General features: G+C 40.7%; 1 protein-coding gene across 4 annotated transcripts in view; it reads right to left on the bottom strand.

The window, feature by feature from the left end:
- ctnnal1 (catenin (cadherin-associated protein), alpha-like 1) overlaps positions 1-15,009 on the bottom strand; it is a 323,942-nt gene that overhangs the window by 33,442 nt on the left and 275,491 nt on the right. For all 4 annotated transcript variants that reach the window (XM_087987306.1, XM_087987305.1, XM_043690224.2 and 1 more), the window contains exon 7: positions 13,125-13,325. In XM_087987306.1, the coding sequence (XP_087843432.1) occupies positions 13,125-13,325 (201 nt within the window). The remainder of the gene's footprint in view (positions 1-13,124; positions 13,326-15,009) is intronic.

The following is a 15,009-nucleotide window of genomic DNA, read 5'->3' as shown; positions in this document are numbered from 1 at the left end:
ACTTTCCTAATTTTTTTACCCAGATGATCTTTTAGTCACTGACAACTTTCTATTCCTTGAAATACATAACCCAAATGTACTTTATTCATTGAGTAAATGTCACCATGTCATAGATTTCCTTCTTCAAGCTACCATAACAAATTGACAAGGGGTATAATGCAAAGGATCTGCAAATCGACATAAACATCTTCATGATGTCTCAACTTTCAAAACAGGATCCAATGCTTGGCAGTCCATTCCCTACATCCTAGCAACACCATTCCACATTACTTGTGCTTGCTTGACTGGGACAAACATAATATTTACTAAGAGATGAAAATGTGTTACTGGAAAAGCACAGCAGGTCAGGCAGCATCCAAGGAGCAGGAGAATCGACATTTCGGGCATGAGCCCTTCTTCAGGAATCCGAAAAGTCCATTCTCCTGCTCCTTGGATGCTGCCTGACCTGTTGCGCTTTTCCAGCAACATATTTTCAGCTCTGATCTCCAGCGTCTGCAGTCCTCACTTTCTCCTATAATATTTACTAACCAAACATAAATGTCCGATTTTGCAATTTCCTGGAAATCTACACTGACACAGATTCAGAAAACTTTAATAATAAAATACGAAAAACATGTTACAGCACAACCATAAATTTATGCCATTGGAATTTGAAGGTTTAATTTCTGAAATATGTAATTGTAACCTCATACATAAACCATCAGCCCACATGCAACACTTACATAAACAATATAAAGATAAAGTTAATATTCAATTCATCGTGAAGGATAGTGACTAGGAAAAAAAATACTACACACAAAGGGTGAAATCATAATAAACCTGACCCACCATTATGTAGTTTGATAGTTTAATGACTTCTTAGGAGCTGCAGGGGAACTTACCACTCGCATGCAAACCCACCCAGCTCAAACACAGGAGTAGACAGGATCATGTTGAGTTCACAACCTAACAATACAACAAGATTAAAGTTTGCCCGCTTTTGCAGTTAACATTCTGGCCAAATTAGTTTTGAGAATAATCTGATTCTCCATTTTGTTTATTCTCTGCAGAAATATCATACTTTTGAGGAGAGACCGAAATAAGGATCCAAAGCAAAGTTTCTAATATTCTGCCTAGTTGTTTGTTTGCAACGGCAAAAGGTTTAAATGAATATGAGCGGTGATGTAGATCTTGACGAATGGCCTTTACATTTCCTCACCACTCAAATTAGACAGAATTGGAAACATTCTGCTTGAGTTTCTGTTTTGTCAATGTGTTTACCCAATGCTTTGTTTCCAGAGAACAAAAACAGACCTTTGATTTCTGGAACTTAATTCTTTAAATTGTTAAGGCCACATCGCAGAATCTACATCCCCATCAGTATGTTGAATGGTGGTGCAGGATGCAATGATAATTTCTTAGGCAAAAATAAATGGAGTAACTAAGTTAAACATTTCTGATAAAATACAAATATTATTCTGATCATTAGTGAACTTGGTAATTCAGTTCACTCACTGGGCCTCTCCTGCAAAGGTCAGTCATTAGAATAATTTGACATCATATTACATGCAGAAGCATTTAAACCAATGTAAAACTGATTCAACTTCTGTTCCAGTAATTCCAGACATAAAACAGCACTCCCTACAAGTTAAGCAATGGCCAGTAATATCTGGGAACTGAGCCCAACTTGGACTTCTGACCCAAAACCTAGTTGGATTCAACTGCACTATTACAGCCTATACGAACATGTGGTTGAGATTCAGGAATAGGCCTTTTGGCCCCTCGAGCCTGGTTCACCATTCAATAAGATCATGGCTGATCTAATTGTAACCTCAATTTCACATTCCTTGGCTATCTTCAATAATCTATTAGTAGCTTGCTCTGCAAGGATCTATACACCTCTGACTTCAAAATACTCAGACTTACTTTCACCATCTTATGAGGAACAGAATTCCAAAAACTCAGACTCTTCGGTCCAACTTGCCCATGCCGAACAGATATCTTAAATTAATCTAGTCCCATTTGCCCATACCCCTCTAAACTCTTCCTGTTCATAATTTGCTGCATATAAGTCTTTTGAAATTCATGCTCAAGAACACCCAGATTCCTGAGTAAACATTTATTTTTATCTCTCCTGTATTAGTTGATTCCTAGTTCTAGGTTCTGCCATAAGCTTTCTCACATCCACACTGCGAAGCCCCTTTAGGAGCTTATGTATTTCAATCAGGTTTCATTTTACTCCACTAAACTCCAGTGGATACAAACCTGACCCCGTCCTACCTTTCCTCATAAGACAATCTGCTCATTCCAGAATCTAGACTAATTAACCTTCTCTGAACGGCTTCTAACATTTACTTCCTTCCTTAAATGAGAAGCCCAACAGTATTCATTATGCTTCAGATTTGGTCTCACCAGTGTCATGAATAATTAAAGCACAACTTATCTATTATTGTATTTAATTCTGCTCATAATAAACAATAACATCCTATTAGTTTGTCTGCATGGAAACAGACTCTTCGGTCCAACTCACCCACGCTGAACAGATATCATAAATTAATCTAGTCTCATTTGCCCGTATCCCTCTAAACCCTTCCTATTCATAATTTGCTGCATATGAGTCTTTTGAAATTCATGTTCAAGAACACCCAGGTCGCTCCACACATCACAGCTTTGCAATCTTTTCCCATTTACATAGAACATAGAATTGAGATAACACATTTCTTTTTATTCTTCCTGTCAAAATGGGCATTTTCACATTTTCCCACATTATGATCTATTTTTTCCAAATCCCATCACAGTATCATTCTGTCCTCTTTACAATGTGGAGAAAGTGAGGACTGCAGATCAGACTCGAAGACTGTGATGCTGGAAAAGCACAGTTGGTCAGGTGGCATCCGAGGAATTAGGAAAATCGACGTTTCAAGCATAAGCCCTTCATTAGGAAAGCATGATGAAGGGCTTATGCTCGAAACGTAAATTCTCCTAGCTCCTTGGATGCTGCCTGACCCTCTTTACAACGTGCCTACCTTTGCATCACCATCACATTTAGAATATATCTTTGATGCCTTCATTCTAGACATCGAATCAGGGCAGAGCTGAGTATGGTGGCCATCACCAAGGAGAAGATGCCAGAAAAACTGAAAGGTCTGAATTTGGATAAATCATCTGGACCAGATGGACTACACCCCAGAGTTCTAAAGGAGATAGCTGAAGAGATTTGAGTCTATTCAGTATTATAACAACAGTAGGGTAGAAACTGTTGCGAAAACGGCTAGTGCAAGCGTTCAGGCTGCTGTACCTTCTCCCCGATGGTAGAGGTTGTAGAAAAACATTGCCAGGTAACTTGGGCAAAGTCAGCATGGTTTCCTCAAGGAGAGGTCATGCCTGACAAATCTGCTAGAATTCTTTGAGGAAGTAACAAGCAGTTTAAACTAAGGAGAGCCAATGGGTGTTATCTACCAGGACTTACAGAAGGCCTTTCACAAGGTGTAACACAAGAGGCTACTGAGTAAGGTAAGGGCGCGTGATATTAGAGGCAAGGTGCTAGCATGGACAGAGGATTGGCTGTCTGGCAGAAAGCAGAGAGTGGGGATAAAAGGGTCCTTCTCAGGATGCAGCCGGTGACTAGTGCTATTTTGTAAGAGTCAGTGTTGCAACCACAACTTTTCACTTTATACATAATGACCTAGATGAAGGAACTGAGAGCACTCTGGCTAAGTTCTGACAAAGATAGATAGAGAGACAGGTAGTATTTGAGGAAGCGAGGAGGCTGCAGAAGGATTTGGATAGGTTAGGAGAAGTGGCAGATGGAGTACAACATGGGAAAGTGTGAGGTCATGCACTTTGGTAAGAAGAAAAGAAGCATGGAGTATTTTCTAAAATTCAGAAGTTTGAAATGCAGAGACTTGGGCGTTCTAGTCCAGGATTCTCTCAAGGTAAATTTGTAGGTTGAATCAGTAGTTAGGGAGGCAAATGCAACGTTGGCATTTATTTTGAGAGGACTTGAATATAAAAGCAGGGAATATTTCTGAGGCTCTGTAACGTTCTGGTCAGACCACATTTGGACTAGTGGGTGCAGTTCTGGGTTCCATATCACAGGAAGGATGTACTAGTCCTGGAGCAGGTTCAGAAGAGGTTCACGTGAATGGTCCCAAGAATGAAAAGCTGAACATGTGAGGAACGCTTGAGGGCTCTGAGACAATACTCAATGGGAGTTTAGAAGAATGACAGGGGGTCTATTTGAAACTGACAGAATACTGAATGGCCTGGACAGAATGAATGTTGTGCAACTTCATCAACAGATGCCTAAGAGAAAGACCACAGAACGAGGACATACCACAACCAAAAGGACTAGCCACACTACCATACATCAGGAGCATCTCGGAACTGACAGCCAGACTACTGCGACCCCTAGGACTCATAACGGCACACAAACCAACAGCCACGCTCAGACAACAACTCACCAGAACGAAGGACCCGATACCCAACATGAGCAAAACGAATGTAGTGTACAAAATACCATGCAAGGACTGCACAAAACACTATATAGGACAAAGAGGAAGACAGCTAACAATCCGTATACATGAACATCAACTAGCCACGAAACGACACGACCAGCTATCCTTATTAACCACACACGCAGACAACAAGCAACATGAATTCGACTGGGACAACACTACTATCATAGGGCAAGCCAGACAGAGAACAGCCAGGGAATTCCTAGAGGCATGGCATTCATCCACAAACTCCATCAACAAACACATCGACCTGGACCCAATATACCAACCACTACAGCGGACAGCTGAAACTGACAACCGGAAGCGGCAGGGACAGACCACTATAAACACCGGAGGAAACATCAAAGAAGCGCTTCGCAGGAGGCTCCCAAGCACTGATGATGTCGCCTAGCCAGGGGACGAAACGTTTGCAACAAAAACTTCCAGCTCGGCGAACAGAACCACAACAACGAGCACCCGAGCTACAAATCTTCGCAAAAACTTTAAGATGGAGATAGATAGGCTCTTGATTGACAAGGGGATCAAGGGTTATAGGGAGAAAGCAGGAGACTGGGGTTGAGAAATATATCAGCCATGATTAAATTTCGGAGGAGGTTCAATTTCTATCCATATCAATATTTTATCTGCCAAACAGATATTAGTATTAAACAGCTATTATTATTAAATGTGAGGTATAGCATTTTGGGAAAGCAAATCTCAGAAAGACCTTACCATTAAGTGGATAAGTCCTAGGGAGAGTTGCTGAACAAAGAGATCTTGGAGTGCAGGTTCATAGCTCCTTGAAAATAGAGTCGTAAGTAGTTAGAATAGTGAAGAAGGCGTTTGGTATGCTTGTCTTTGTTGGTCAATGTATTGAGTACAGGAGTTGGGAGGTCATATTGTGCCAGTACAGGACATTGGTTAGGCCAATTTTGGAATACTGAATTCAATTCTGGTGTCCCAGCTATAGATTAGATTATTTACAGTGTGGAAACAGGCCCTTCGGCCCAACATGTCCACACAGACCCGCCGAAGTGCACCCACCCAGACTCATTCCCCTACATTTACCCCTGCACCTAACACTACAGGCAATTTAGTGTGGCCAATTCACCTAACCTGAACATTTTTGGACTGTGGGAGGAAACCGGAGCACCCAGAGGAAACCCACGCAGACATGGGGAGAATGTGCAAACTCCACACAGTCAGTCGCCTGAGGCGGGAATTGAACCCGGGTCTCTGGTGCTGTGAGGCAGCAGTGCTAACCACTGTGCCACCGTGCCGCCCAACATAGGAAAGATGTTATGAAACTTGAAAGGGTTCAGAAAAGATTTAAAGGCTGTTGCTAGTGTTAGAGGGTTTTAGTTATAGGAAGGAGCTGATTAGAGTGGGGCCATTTTCCCGAGAGCATCGGAGGCTGAGGGATGACTTTATAGAGGTTTATAAAGTTATGAAGGGCACGGATAGGGTAAACATCTAAGGTCTTTTCCCCAGGGTAGGGGAGTCCAAAACTAAAGGGTGAGGTGAGAGAGGGAAAGATTTAAAAGGGATTTATGGGGCAACTTGTTCACATAAAGGGTGGCGCGTATATGGAATGAGCTGCGAGAGGAATTGGAGGAGGCTGGTACAATTACAACATTTAAAAGGCATCTGGACAGGTACATGAATAGGAAGAGTTTAGAGGGATATGGACCAAGTGTTGCCAAATAGGACTAGATTAATTTACGATATCTGGTCGGCATGAACGAGTTGGACCAGAGGGTCTGTTTCCATGTTGTACATCTGTATGGGTTATCTTGGTGTATGGATTTTAGTTTGAAAATTCCACATCAGAAATGTTTGGTTAGAACCAAGCAAGGATAATTTGAAGTGGAGAAAGGCTAAGCTCAGTTGTGCAACTGATCAAAGAAAAAGTAGGATCACTGGTTACATGCAGATACCGTCCCAGGTCTCCTTGGGGTTGTATGATCAGGAATCCTTGGGGAGGGGTCATTCTTTGGGTCATTGTTGCATGAGTCCATAAGTATTTCATAAACTGTCCAACTTGCTATGACCTGTTGACAACTGTCTAGAAGTATCAAAATGCACCATTAACCAGAAACAGAACTTGCCGAACCATACAAATACTATGGCTACATCAGCAGTCAGAGGCTGGGAATGCTACGGCAGGTAACTCACCTCCTGACCTACCCACCTTCTCTCTTTCCTATTCACACATGGGATATGGGTATTACTGACTGGCCAACATTTATTGCCTATCTCTAGTTGCCCTTGAGAAGGTGGTGATGAGCTACAAGGCAAAAGTGAGAAGTATGATAGAATACGCCCCAATTGTCTGGATGGGTGCAGTTCCAAAAACACTCAAGAAGTTTGACACCATCCAGGTCAACACAGCCTGTTTTACTGGGACCCTATCTAATACTTTCCACATTCATTCCCTCTACCACGACAGTATGTACCATCTACAAGATGTTCTGCTGCAACTTCTGTCCTGATGCCTCCTCAATAATATCCATGGTGAATGATGGTGAGTTGGCATGTACAAAGGGTTTTAGGAAGAAAATGACTTGCAATGGGGGCTGTAAAGAGCCATGGATAACTGGATGTACAGTATGGGTCATTTGAGTAAGGGTGACATAAGGACATGAGTGAGGAGCAGAGGTTTGCATATGGGCCACAGGAGATGGCCCCAGGAAGGATTTCCACCTACTCCACATCGGAACTGGGCAGCCTCTTAGGGTCTTGCTGGATCATCTGGTTCAACTTCCAATTAGCCCACATCCAGATTGAAATTCAGAAATGCGCATAGCCATTTTTAAGAGTCAGGATTCGGAGTGTCCGGATTTCTCCTAAATCCAACATTGATCCAGGAATGGAGGAAGAGCCACCCAATGGTCTCCATGAAAGACTTACCTAAGTATTACTGTCAGCAATGCAACGGCTTTATGTTTGAAGCCCCTTTTCCAGTGAGCCACTTGAGAATGCCCAAAGATGATGAGGATTCAGTATCAGCATTGGCTATATCTTAGCCAAACCATTTAAAATGTAAACAAACCTTTTATTTGATATGTTTATTCGATATGTCTATTCGATATGTCTATTTGATATGTCTATTTGATATGTTTATTTGATATGTTTCTTCGATATATTTATTTGATATGTTTGGAAGAATTTCTGGGCAAACAACACTGGGTTGAAGTCAATGTTTTTGTCCAATGCCTTTATCTCAGGAACTTATGGCAATTTCGGATAGTTTTATTTCACTGTATCTTCTGATTATTTATATTATTCTAACTTAATTGAATAAATATAAACATACTTAATTTTCTTAATTCTAGTGAATGGTATCTTTGTAGGAATGATTGTGACAGGGACTGGAAGCAATTTCTTAATCTCATTAAATTTATTGTTGGCCATTTTTCATGTGAGAAAAGCTCATCTATGTTTTTTGGAACTTTTAAATCAAGAATTGGAAGTAAAAGTCATTGTTTTAAGTACATATTCTAGGCAAAGCAAATTATTGCAACATTAAAAATTAATTTAGTACTGTTAACAGGAGGAAAAAGAAAGTAGATGTACAGGAGAAGCTATTGAAAATTTTACCTTTTACAAATTACTCATATCTTTACAAATATTTTGATGATAAGATTTTATGAATTTACTTGTTTCATGACTGAATGAAGCTTGTTGACCCCAGCAAGAACTTGATGAGGTAGACTTTGTCAGATAAGGACAATCCCTGCTTTGTTATTTAAAATAGGCAAGTATCAGAAATGTAAATGTTATGCTGATTCAGCAACGGTGTTCTCATCATGTTAACACACACTGCTGATAACAATGAGTGTGATTTTGTTCTCCATTTGGCTCATAGTTTGGAATTAAAAGTAATCCTTTTGATAGATTTGATCTACAAATTTACTGTGTCTTAGTGAAAGCATTAATGATGAGGAGAAAGTAAGGACTGCAGATGGAGAGTCAGAGTTGAGGAGTGTGATGCTGGAAAATCACAGCAGGTCAGGCAGCATCCAAGGAGCACAAGAGTCTACGTTTTGGGGCATAAGCCTTTAACATTAATATTAGGGGGGGGGTTAGCTGAGAGATAAATATGAGGGTGGGGGTGGGGCCAGTGGGGAAGGTAGCTGGGAAGGCGATAGGTATCTGGGTAATCCAAGATGGAGACAGGGAAAAAAGTTGTGGCTGTAAAATATGTTCCTTTTTGAGGTATTTTAGGTGTTGGAGGGGATTTTCTCAGAGTCCAGGAGCAGCAAATACTGTTTTATGTGCTATTGCATTGTTTTGGAACTTGGGGGGAAGAAAGATCAAAACAATGGCACTTTAAAAAGGACTAGGACAGACAAAGGTAGTGACCACATGGTCAGGAAAAGAAACCTATACTGCTGTCTGACACAGCAGTGAATCTGCACAGTTACTGCCTTTGCTGTTTCAGTTCAGTATCTCTGGAAATGCATTGAGGAAAATTTAACAAACAGTGAAATTCACATCTGACTTTGGAGGAGTCTGTGTGGGAGAGCTCATAGCACAGGAACAGATAAGTATGTAGTTTTTAAGTGAAACCTTGCTGTAAATCTACAATAGTGAGTAGAATGGGTTCTTTCTTGATTCTATGTTTAATCTGTCTCTTGATTAAATTTTAAAAATATAAACCATAAGTATTAAGTTAATCTAAAGCAGTGTTTTTTAGAGCAATAAGACAGTGATATTTTCTTGTTCTGCAGATTGTGAAGAAGAAACGATTGCCTTTAGTAAAGTGATTTGCTCTTCCTGTCGGATGTGGGAGTTTAGAAAATGTTTCCATGTTACTGATGATTATGTCTGCAGGAAGTGCCTTTGGTTGCAAATCCTATCTTTCACATGGATCAGTTGGAGCAGCAGTTAGAGGCAATAAGGAATTTACAGGAGTTGGGGGTGTGATGAATAGCAGTTATAGGAAGAGAGAAAAGCTGTAGATACAGTCAGGTAGATGGGTTAACTCCAGGAAAGGTAGGAGAGGGAGGCAGGTGGTGCAAGAGTCTCCTGTGGTTATCCCCACCTCAGACAAGTATGCTGTTTCGGAAAATGTAGGGTGGGTGATGGACTCTCAAGGGAATGTGACACAAACAGCCAAGATTCTGTACAGGGAATGGCTCTAAGGCAATAAGGGGTACATCAGGATCCAACCGATCGAATGTAATAAGGGACTCTCTAGTCAGAAGCACAGACAGACGTTTCTGCAACTGACAGCAAGAAATCAGAATGGTGTGTTGCCTTTCTGTTGCCAGGATCAAGGATATCTCAGAGAGGGTGCAGAATGTTCTCAAAGGGGAGAGGGACCAGCAGGAGGTCGTTGTACACATTGGAACAAATTACATAGGAAGGGAAAAGGATGAGATTTTGAAGGGAGAATATAGAAAGTTAGACAGGAATTTAAAAAGGAGGTCCTCGAGGGTTGTAATATCTGAATTACTCCCAGCGCTACAAGTTAGGGAGGGTAGGAATAGGAGGATAGAGAAGATGAATGTGTGGGGAGGGAGAAGGGTTTACAGTTTTGGACGGAATCCCTTCTGGGGTAGAAGTGACCTGTACAAGAAGGATGGATTGCACCTGACTTGGAAGGGAACTAATATATTAGCAGGATGATTTGCTAGAGCTTCTCAGATTTAAACTAGTAAGGTGAGAGGGTGGAACCCAGGGAAATAATGAGGAAAGAGATCAATTTGAGACTGGTACAGTTGAGAAAAGATGCAAGTCAATCAGTCAGGGCAGGCAGGGACAAAGCAGAGAATGAGGTGGGGCTGATAAATTAAACGTCAATTATTTCAATGCAAGAGGCCTAATATGCAAGGCAGATGAACTCAGGACATGGTTAGGTATATAGGACTGGGATATCACAACAATTACAGAGACATGGCTTAGGGATGGACAGGACTGGTTGCTTAATGTTCCAGGATACAAATTCTATAGGAAGGATAGAAATACGGGTAAGAGTGGAGGGGGAGTGGTGTTTTTGATAAGGGATAGCACTATGGCTATACTTAAGGAGGATATTCCTAAGAATACATCAGGGAAGTTATTTAGGTGAAACTGAGAAATAAGAAAGGGATGTTCACCTTATTGGGAATGTATTATAGAGCCCCCCCAAGTCGTCAGCAGGAAATTGAGAAACAAATTTGTAAGGAGATTTCAGTTATCTGTAAGAATAACAGAGTGGTTATGGTTGAGGATTTTAACTTTCCAAATGTGGACTGGGACTGCCATAGTGTTAAGAGTTTAGATGGAGAGGAATTTGTTAGGTGTGTACAAGAAAATTTTCTGATTCAGTATGTGGATGTACCTACCAGAGAAGGTGCAAAACTTGACCTACTCTTGGGAAATAAGGCAGAACAGGTGACTGAGGTGTCAGTGGGGGAGCACTTTGGGGTCAGTGACCATAATTCTATTGGTTTTAAAATATTGATGAAAAAGATAGACTGGATCTAAAACTTGAAGTTCTAAATTGGAGGAATGCCAATTTTGACGGTATTAGGCAAGAACTTTCAAAAGTTGATGTTCGTAGGTAAACACTCCTCTACATCATGAAGACAGGACACCAGCTCATGGAGCATTTCAAGGAACATCTCTGGGACACAGGCACCAAAGAACCTCACAGCCTTGTGGCCAAATACTTCAACTCACCCTCCCACACCACCAACGACACGCAAGTCCTGAGCCACCTCTATCACCAAATCCAAGCCACCCAAAGACTGGAAGGAAAACGCCTCACCTTCCACCTTGGAACCCTTCAACCACACGGTATCAACATCGACTTCACTAAGTTTTTAACTCTTCCCCCACCCACCTAATCCCAAATCCAACCCTCCAACTTGGCACCACCCTCTTGACCCATCCTACTTGTCCATCGTCCTTCCCACTTATCCACTCCACCCTCCCCTCTGACCGATCACAATCACCCCCACACCTGCATTTACCTATCCCAGCTACTTCCCCCCCACCCTCCTTCCCCCAACATTCCTGATGAAAGGCTTATGCCTGAAATGTTGAATCTCCAGCTCCTCGGATGCTGACCGACCTGTGTGCTCTTGTAGCGCCAGACATTTCGACTCTGAAAGCATTAATGATTCAGATAACCATGGTATAATGTTTTAACATTGTTAAGCCAAAAGGAGGATGTTTTCCCAAATTGATAGGTTATAGTTTGCATCAATTTATAATTCAGACAACGTGAAACAATGACTGCAGATGGAATTTTCTTTGTTGAACTGCTATCAAAAATGGAAAATCACTACATTCAATTTGATATTACTCAAGTTATAAGCAAAAACAGTAAGATCCAGGCTGTCATCCACTGATATGATACATAACAGAAAAGTATTAACTTTGCCAAGCATAAATTATAATCTTCAAACTGAATATTGCTGATAAAGTATATGGAGTAAAGCTGAGGCTATAATGAAATGGTCTTGTATTTAATTATGCTAAACTGAATAAAATTAATCATTTGTTATGCAAATTATCCACCAACATTCTGCTGATTATTATTAAGTTTTGCATCATCGGATTCTTAACTGCACAGAATTAGGATAATAAAGTAATTGTCACTGTCATGTAAAACTGAACACCTTATATTTGTATCCAGAAAACATCACAATATTTGCCAAAAGGCTTTATTAGTCCAACAGGCATCAACACTAGTTTTGCATTGGACAAACAATGAGGACCAATTTTAGTTGAAAATGGACATAGCATACCGGTATGGTATAGGTGCTGTTTTGGAGCTAAAACATTACTGTGAGAAATGCTATTCATTTAGTCCCAGCTGGAACTGATGCTGTTTGAAAATACTCTGGTTTCATATCCAGGGCTAACTATTTTTAAGCGCAGATAATAAATATTGTTAGAAATATTCAGGAGAACAATAAAGTACACTAGCCAATCTTATATATACAGACATTTTAAGAGTTAGAAGGATGTTCCTGATTAATTATTTCTGATTTATCAGCAGTAAATTGACCTGTGAATTATAGGAACAAACATATGTACGTTCCTTTTTAAAAACCAGACCTTGATATTAGAACCTAACGTTTAAAGCAGAGAACGAAGCTATTCAATTCAACAAGTTGGTGTCAAATATTTGTTAGAGCAATATAAAACTTATCTCTCTCATTCTTTGCTCCATTGCTATACATCCTCCTCTGCATCAAATATTCATTTAATTTCTCCTTGAAAGCGACAACCATTTCCTGAAGAAAAATAGTCCATGTTCCAACAATAGGCTGCTAGTCCCTCGGTGACCATGTCAATATGACAATCCCTCAGAATACACTTTTCAAACTGGTAAGCAGTATTTTTACCCCCATCCATTCAAGGAAAAATTTACAATTTTAAAGACTGTTATGAAATATTCCCCGAATGTTCACCACTCCATTGGAAACGGAGACATTCCATTTCACTTCTATCATTATAATTTTAGATTTACACTGTATGCTTTCTTTTCATATCTTGTATGTTGCACAGCATCTAAATCTTCACATACTACTACAGTCCAGTCCCTTAACTTAGATTATAAGAGATATAGACGTATCAAAGTATAAAGAAAGTTTTGTAATTATCATATATTTTAAGTCATTCCAGCTTTATAAACAAACCAAATCTTACTGCTTGCTTCCACACGGTAATCAGCTGCTCCAGTTCTAATCTGGACTGCCTGGACAATTCTAAGATACTTTCACGGTGTTCGTGGCTCGTATATGCAGAGTCTGTGAAGTCTTCTGTGTGTTCCAGGATTAACTCAAGCATTGCCGTGAGACTTTCTTTAGAAATTCCATGCAAGTTGTCTCGTAAACCTTCAATCTTCATCTGAAAAGCAATAACAATTTTAAAAAACAGAATTTTTAACTGGCAAAATTACACAACATATTTCACAGAAAACATTAGAGGGCTCAGTATCAGTAACACATCAGCAGGGGCCTTTCACGTGAAGTAATTTTGACCTTGTCCTGCAGACATACAGCAAGTACTGTGTTGTTTCAGGAATCCTTACAAGTTGTTGGAATGAGTAGGGAATCATGCTGGGTCTTTGAATTTTGAAAGCTTGCTCTCAAGTCATGGAGTCTGTAGTAACAGTCCCTCTTGAACTAGAGCATATTAAGCAGATGGAACAAAGGTAGCAGAGAGACTAGGCTGGTGTGCAGAGGGAGGAGACAGATAGCTCACAACAGAAGACCTTATCTTTGGGTAGCACATCTACAATGCCTCCTCAGCATCTGAGATAGTCATGATTCACAGGATTCCTCCGGGTCAAGGCACAAATGGCACTTTCGGGGGCTGTGAAACAAAAGGATTCTCATTTATGGGATGCTTTTCATGACCACTGCATGTTCTAATGTGCTTTAGAGGCATTGACACATTTCTGAAATGTAGTCATTGTTCTAACATAGGAATGGTCATTGCTACCCTCAACTTTTACACTGCAGGAAATGGTCATACCGGACCTGAGGACAGTGTCAAGTCAGCAAGTGGCCACTGGCCTGAACAACTAGGACCAATATAAAATTGACTAAACAGTTTCTGCAAACAAGGCCTGATATGGAGTACGAAAAGGCCAAGATTACCCCAGGGCAAAGCCAACAAGGATCAGTCCAGACTGTATTGCATATTGAGCAACGTGAGAGTCACGATTCCCAAAACCCATTAAGTGGTCCTCAGCCAGAGCAATAGGGAGAGACATTATGTTTGTGTATTCCCCAGTTTCTACCAGACACCTTGGCATCATGGAGTAAAATCTTGGTATGGGGATGGGTATATGTAGGATGACCTGGTCTAACCTTGTTGAGTGCTTTGACCACATTGGCTGAAGTCCGGGAACATTCCAAAAAGGATCAAAAAGTGGGGGATAAGAAGGGACAACTGACGGTCATTCCTTCAGCAGAGACTTAGACGGAGAAGATGGTGTGCAAGACCCACCTTCGTGCCCAGAGTGCACCTGTCGATGGACTTCAGTGAACAGAATCCAGCAGCCCAATCAAGTTCACAAAAGTGGGTAGTATGTGTTTTTCAGGCAGTGAGCCTAGCATAGGAAAAGTTAACTTAATTTGTGTAAAAGCTGTTTTCTTTAACTTGCAAAAGTTTTAATAGAACTAAGTTTAAGCTGTGTCTTTATTTATCTCATACAGAAACAGCATTTGGGTAAATGAGTATTAAACTCATTGAAGTGTCTGTATTGAATATTTCACTATTTTCACTTCGCTGAGCATCACAGTAACAGGGGAGTGAGCAAAGTACTGTACACCATGATATTACAAGAAGGCAGGGAAGTGGCTTTAACAGGGGAGCAGGATTCCCAGTAGTGCAGGAAGCTGGTAACTTTGAGGGAATCGATCTCAATGAGGTCATATGCTAGAATGGCAAAGAGTTTGCTCCTCAAATGTACAGTTGGTGCACAACTATGATGGAACATCATGCCGATTAATGTCCAATGGCCTGGCACACAATCTCAATGCTTATGCTTGATGACAAGGGCAAGTTATTCTACATGTGGCTC

This window comes from Chiloscyllium plagiosum, unplaced genomic scaffold, assembly GCF_037043375.1.
Source record: "Chiloscyllium plagiosum isolate Xiang-an unplaced genomic scaffold, Cpla_swu_hap1 HiC_scaffold_5, whole genome shotgun sequence".
In the NCBI taxonomy this organism is placed as follows: domain Eukaryota; kingdom Metazoa; phylum Chordata; class Chondrichthyes; order Orectolobiformes; family Hemiscylliidae; genus Chiloscyllium; species Chiloscyllium plagiosum.
Note: the sequence above shows the minus strand (reverse complement) of the source record. Positions and strands in the feature narration are given on the sequence as shown.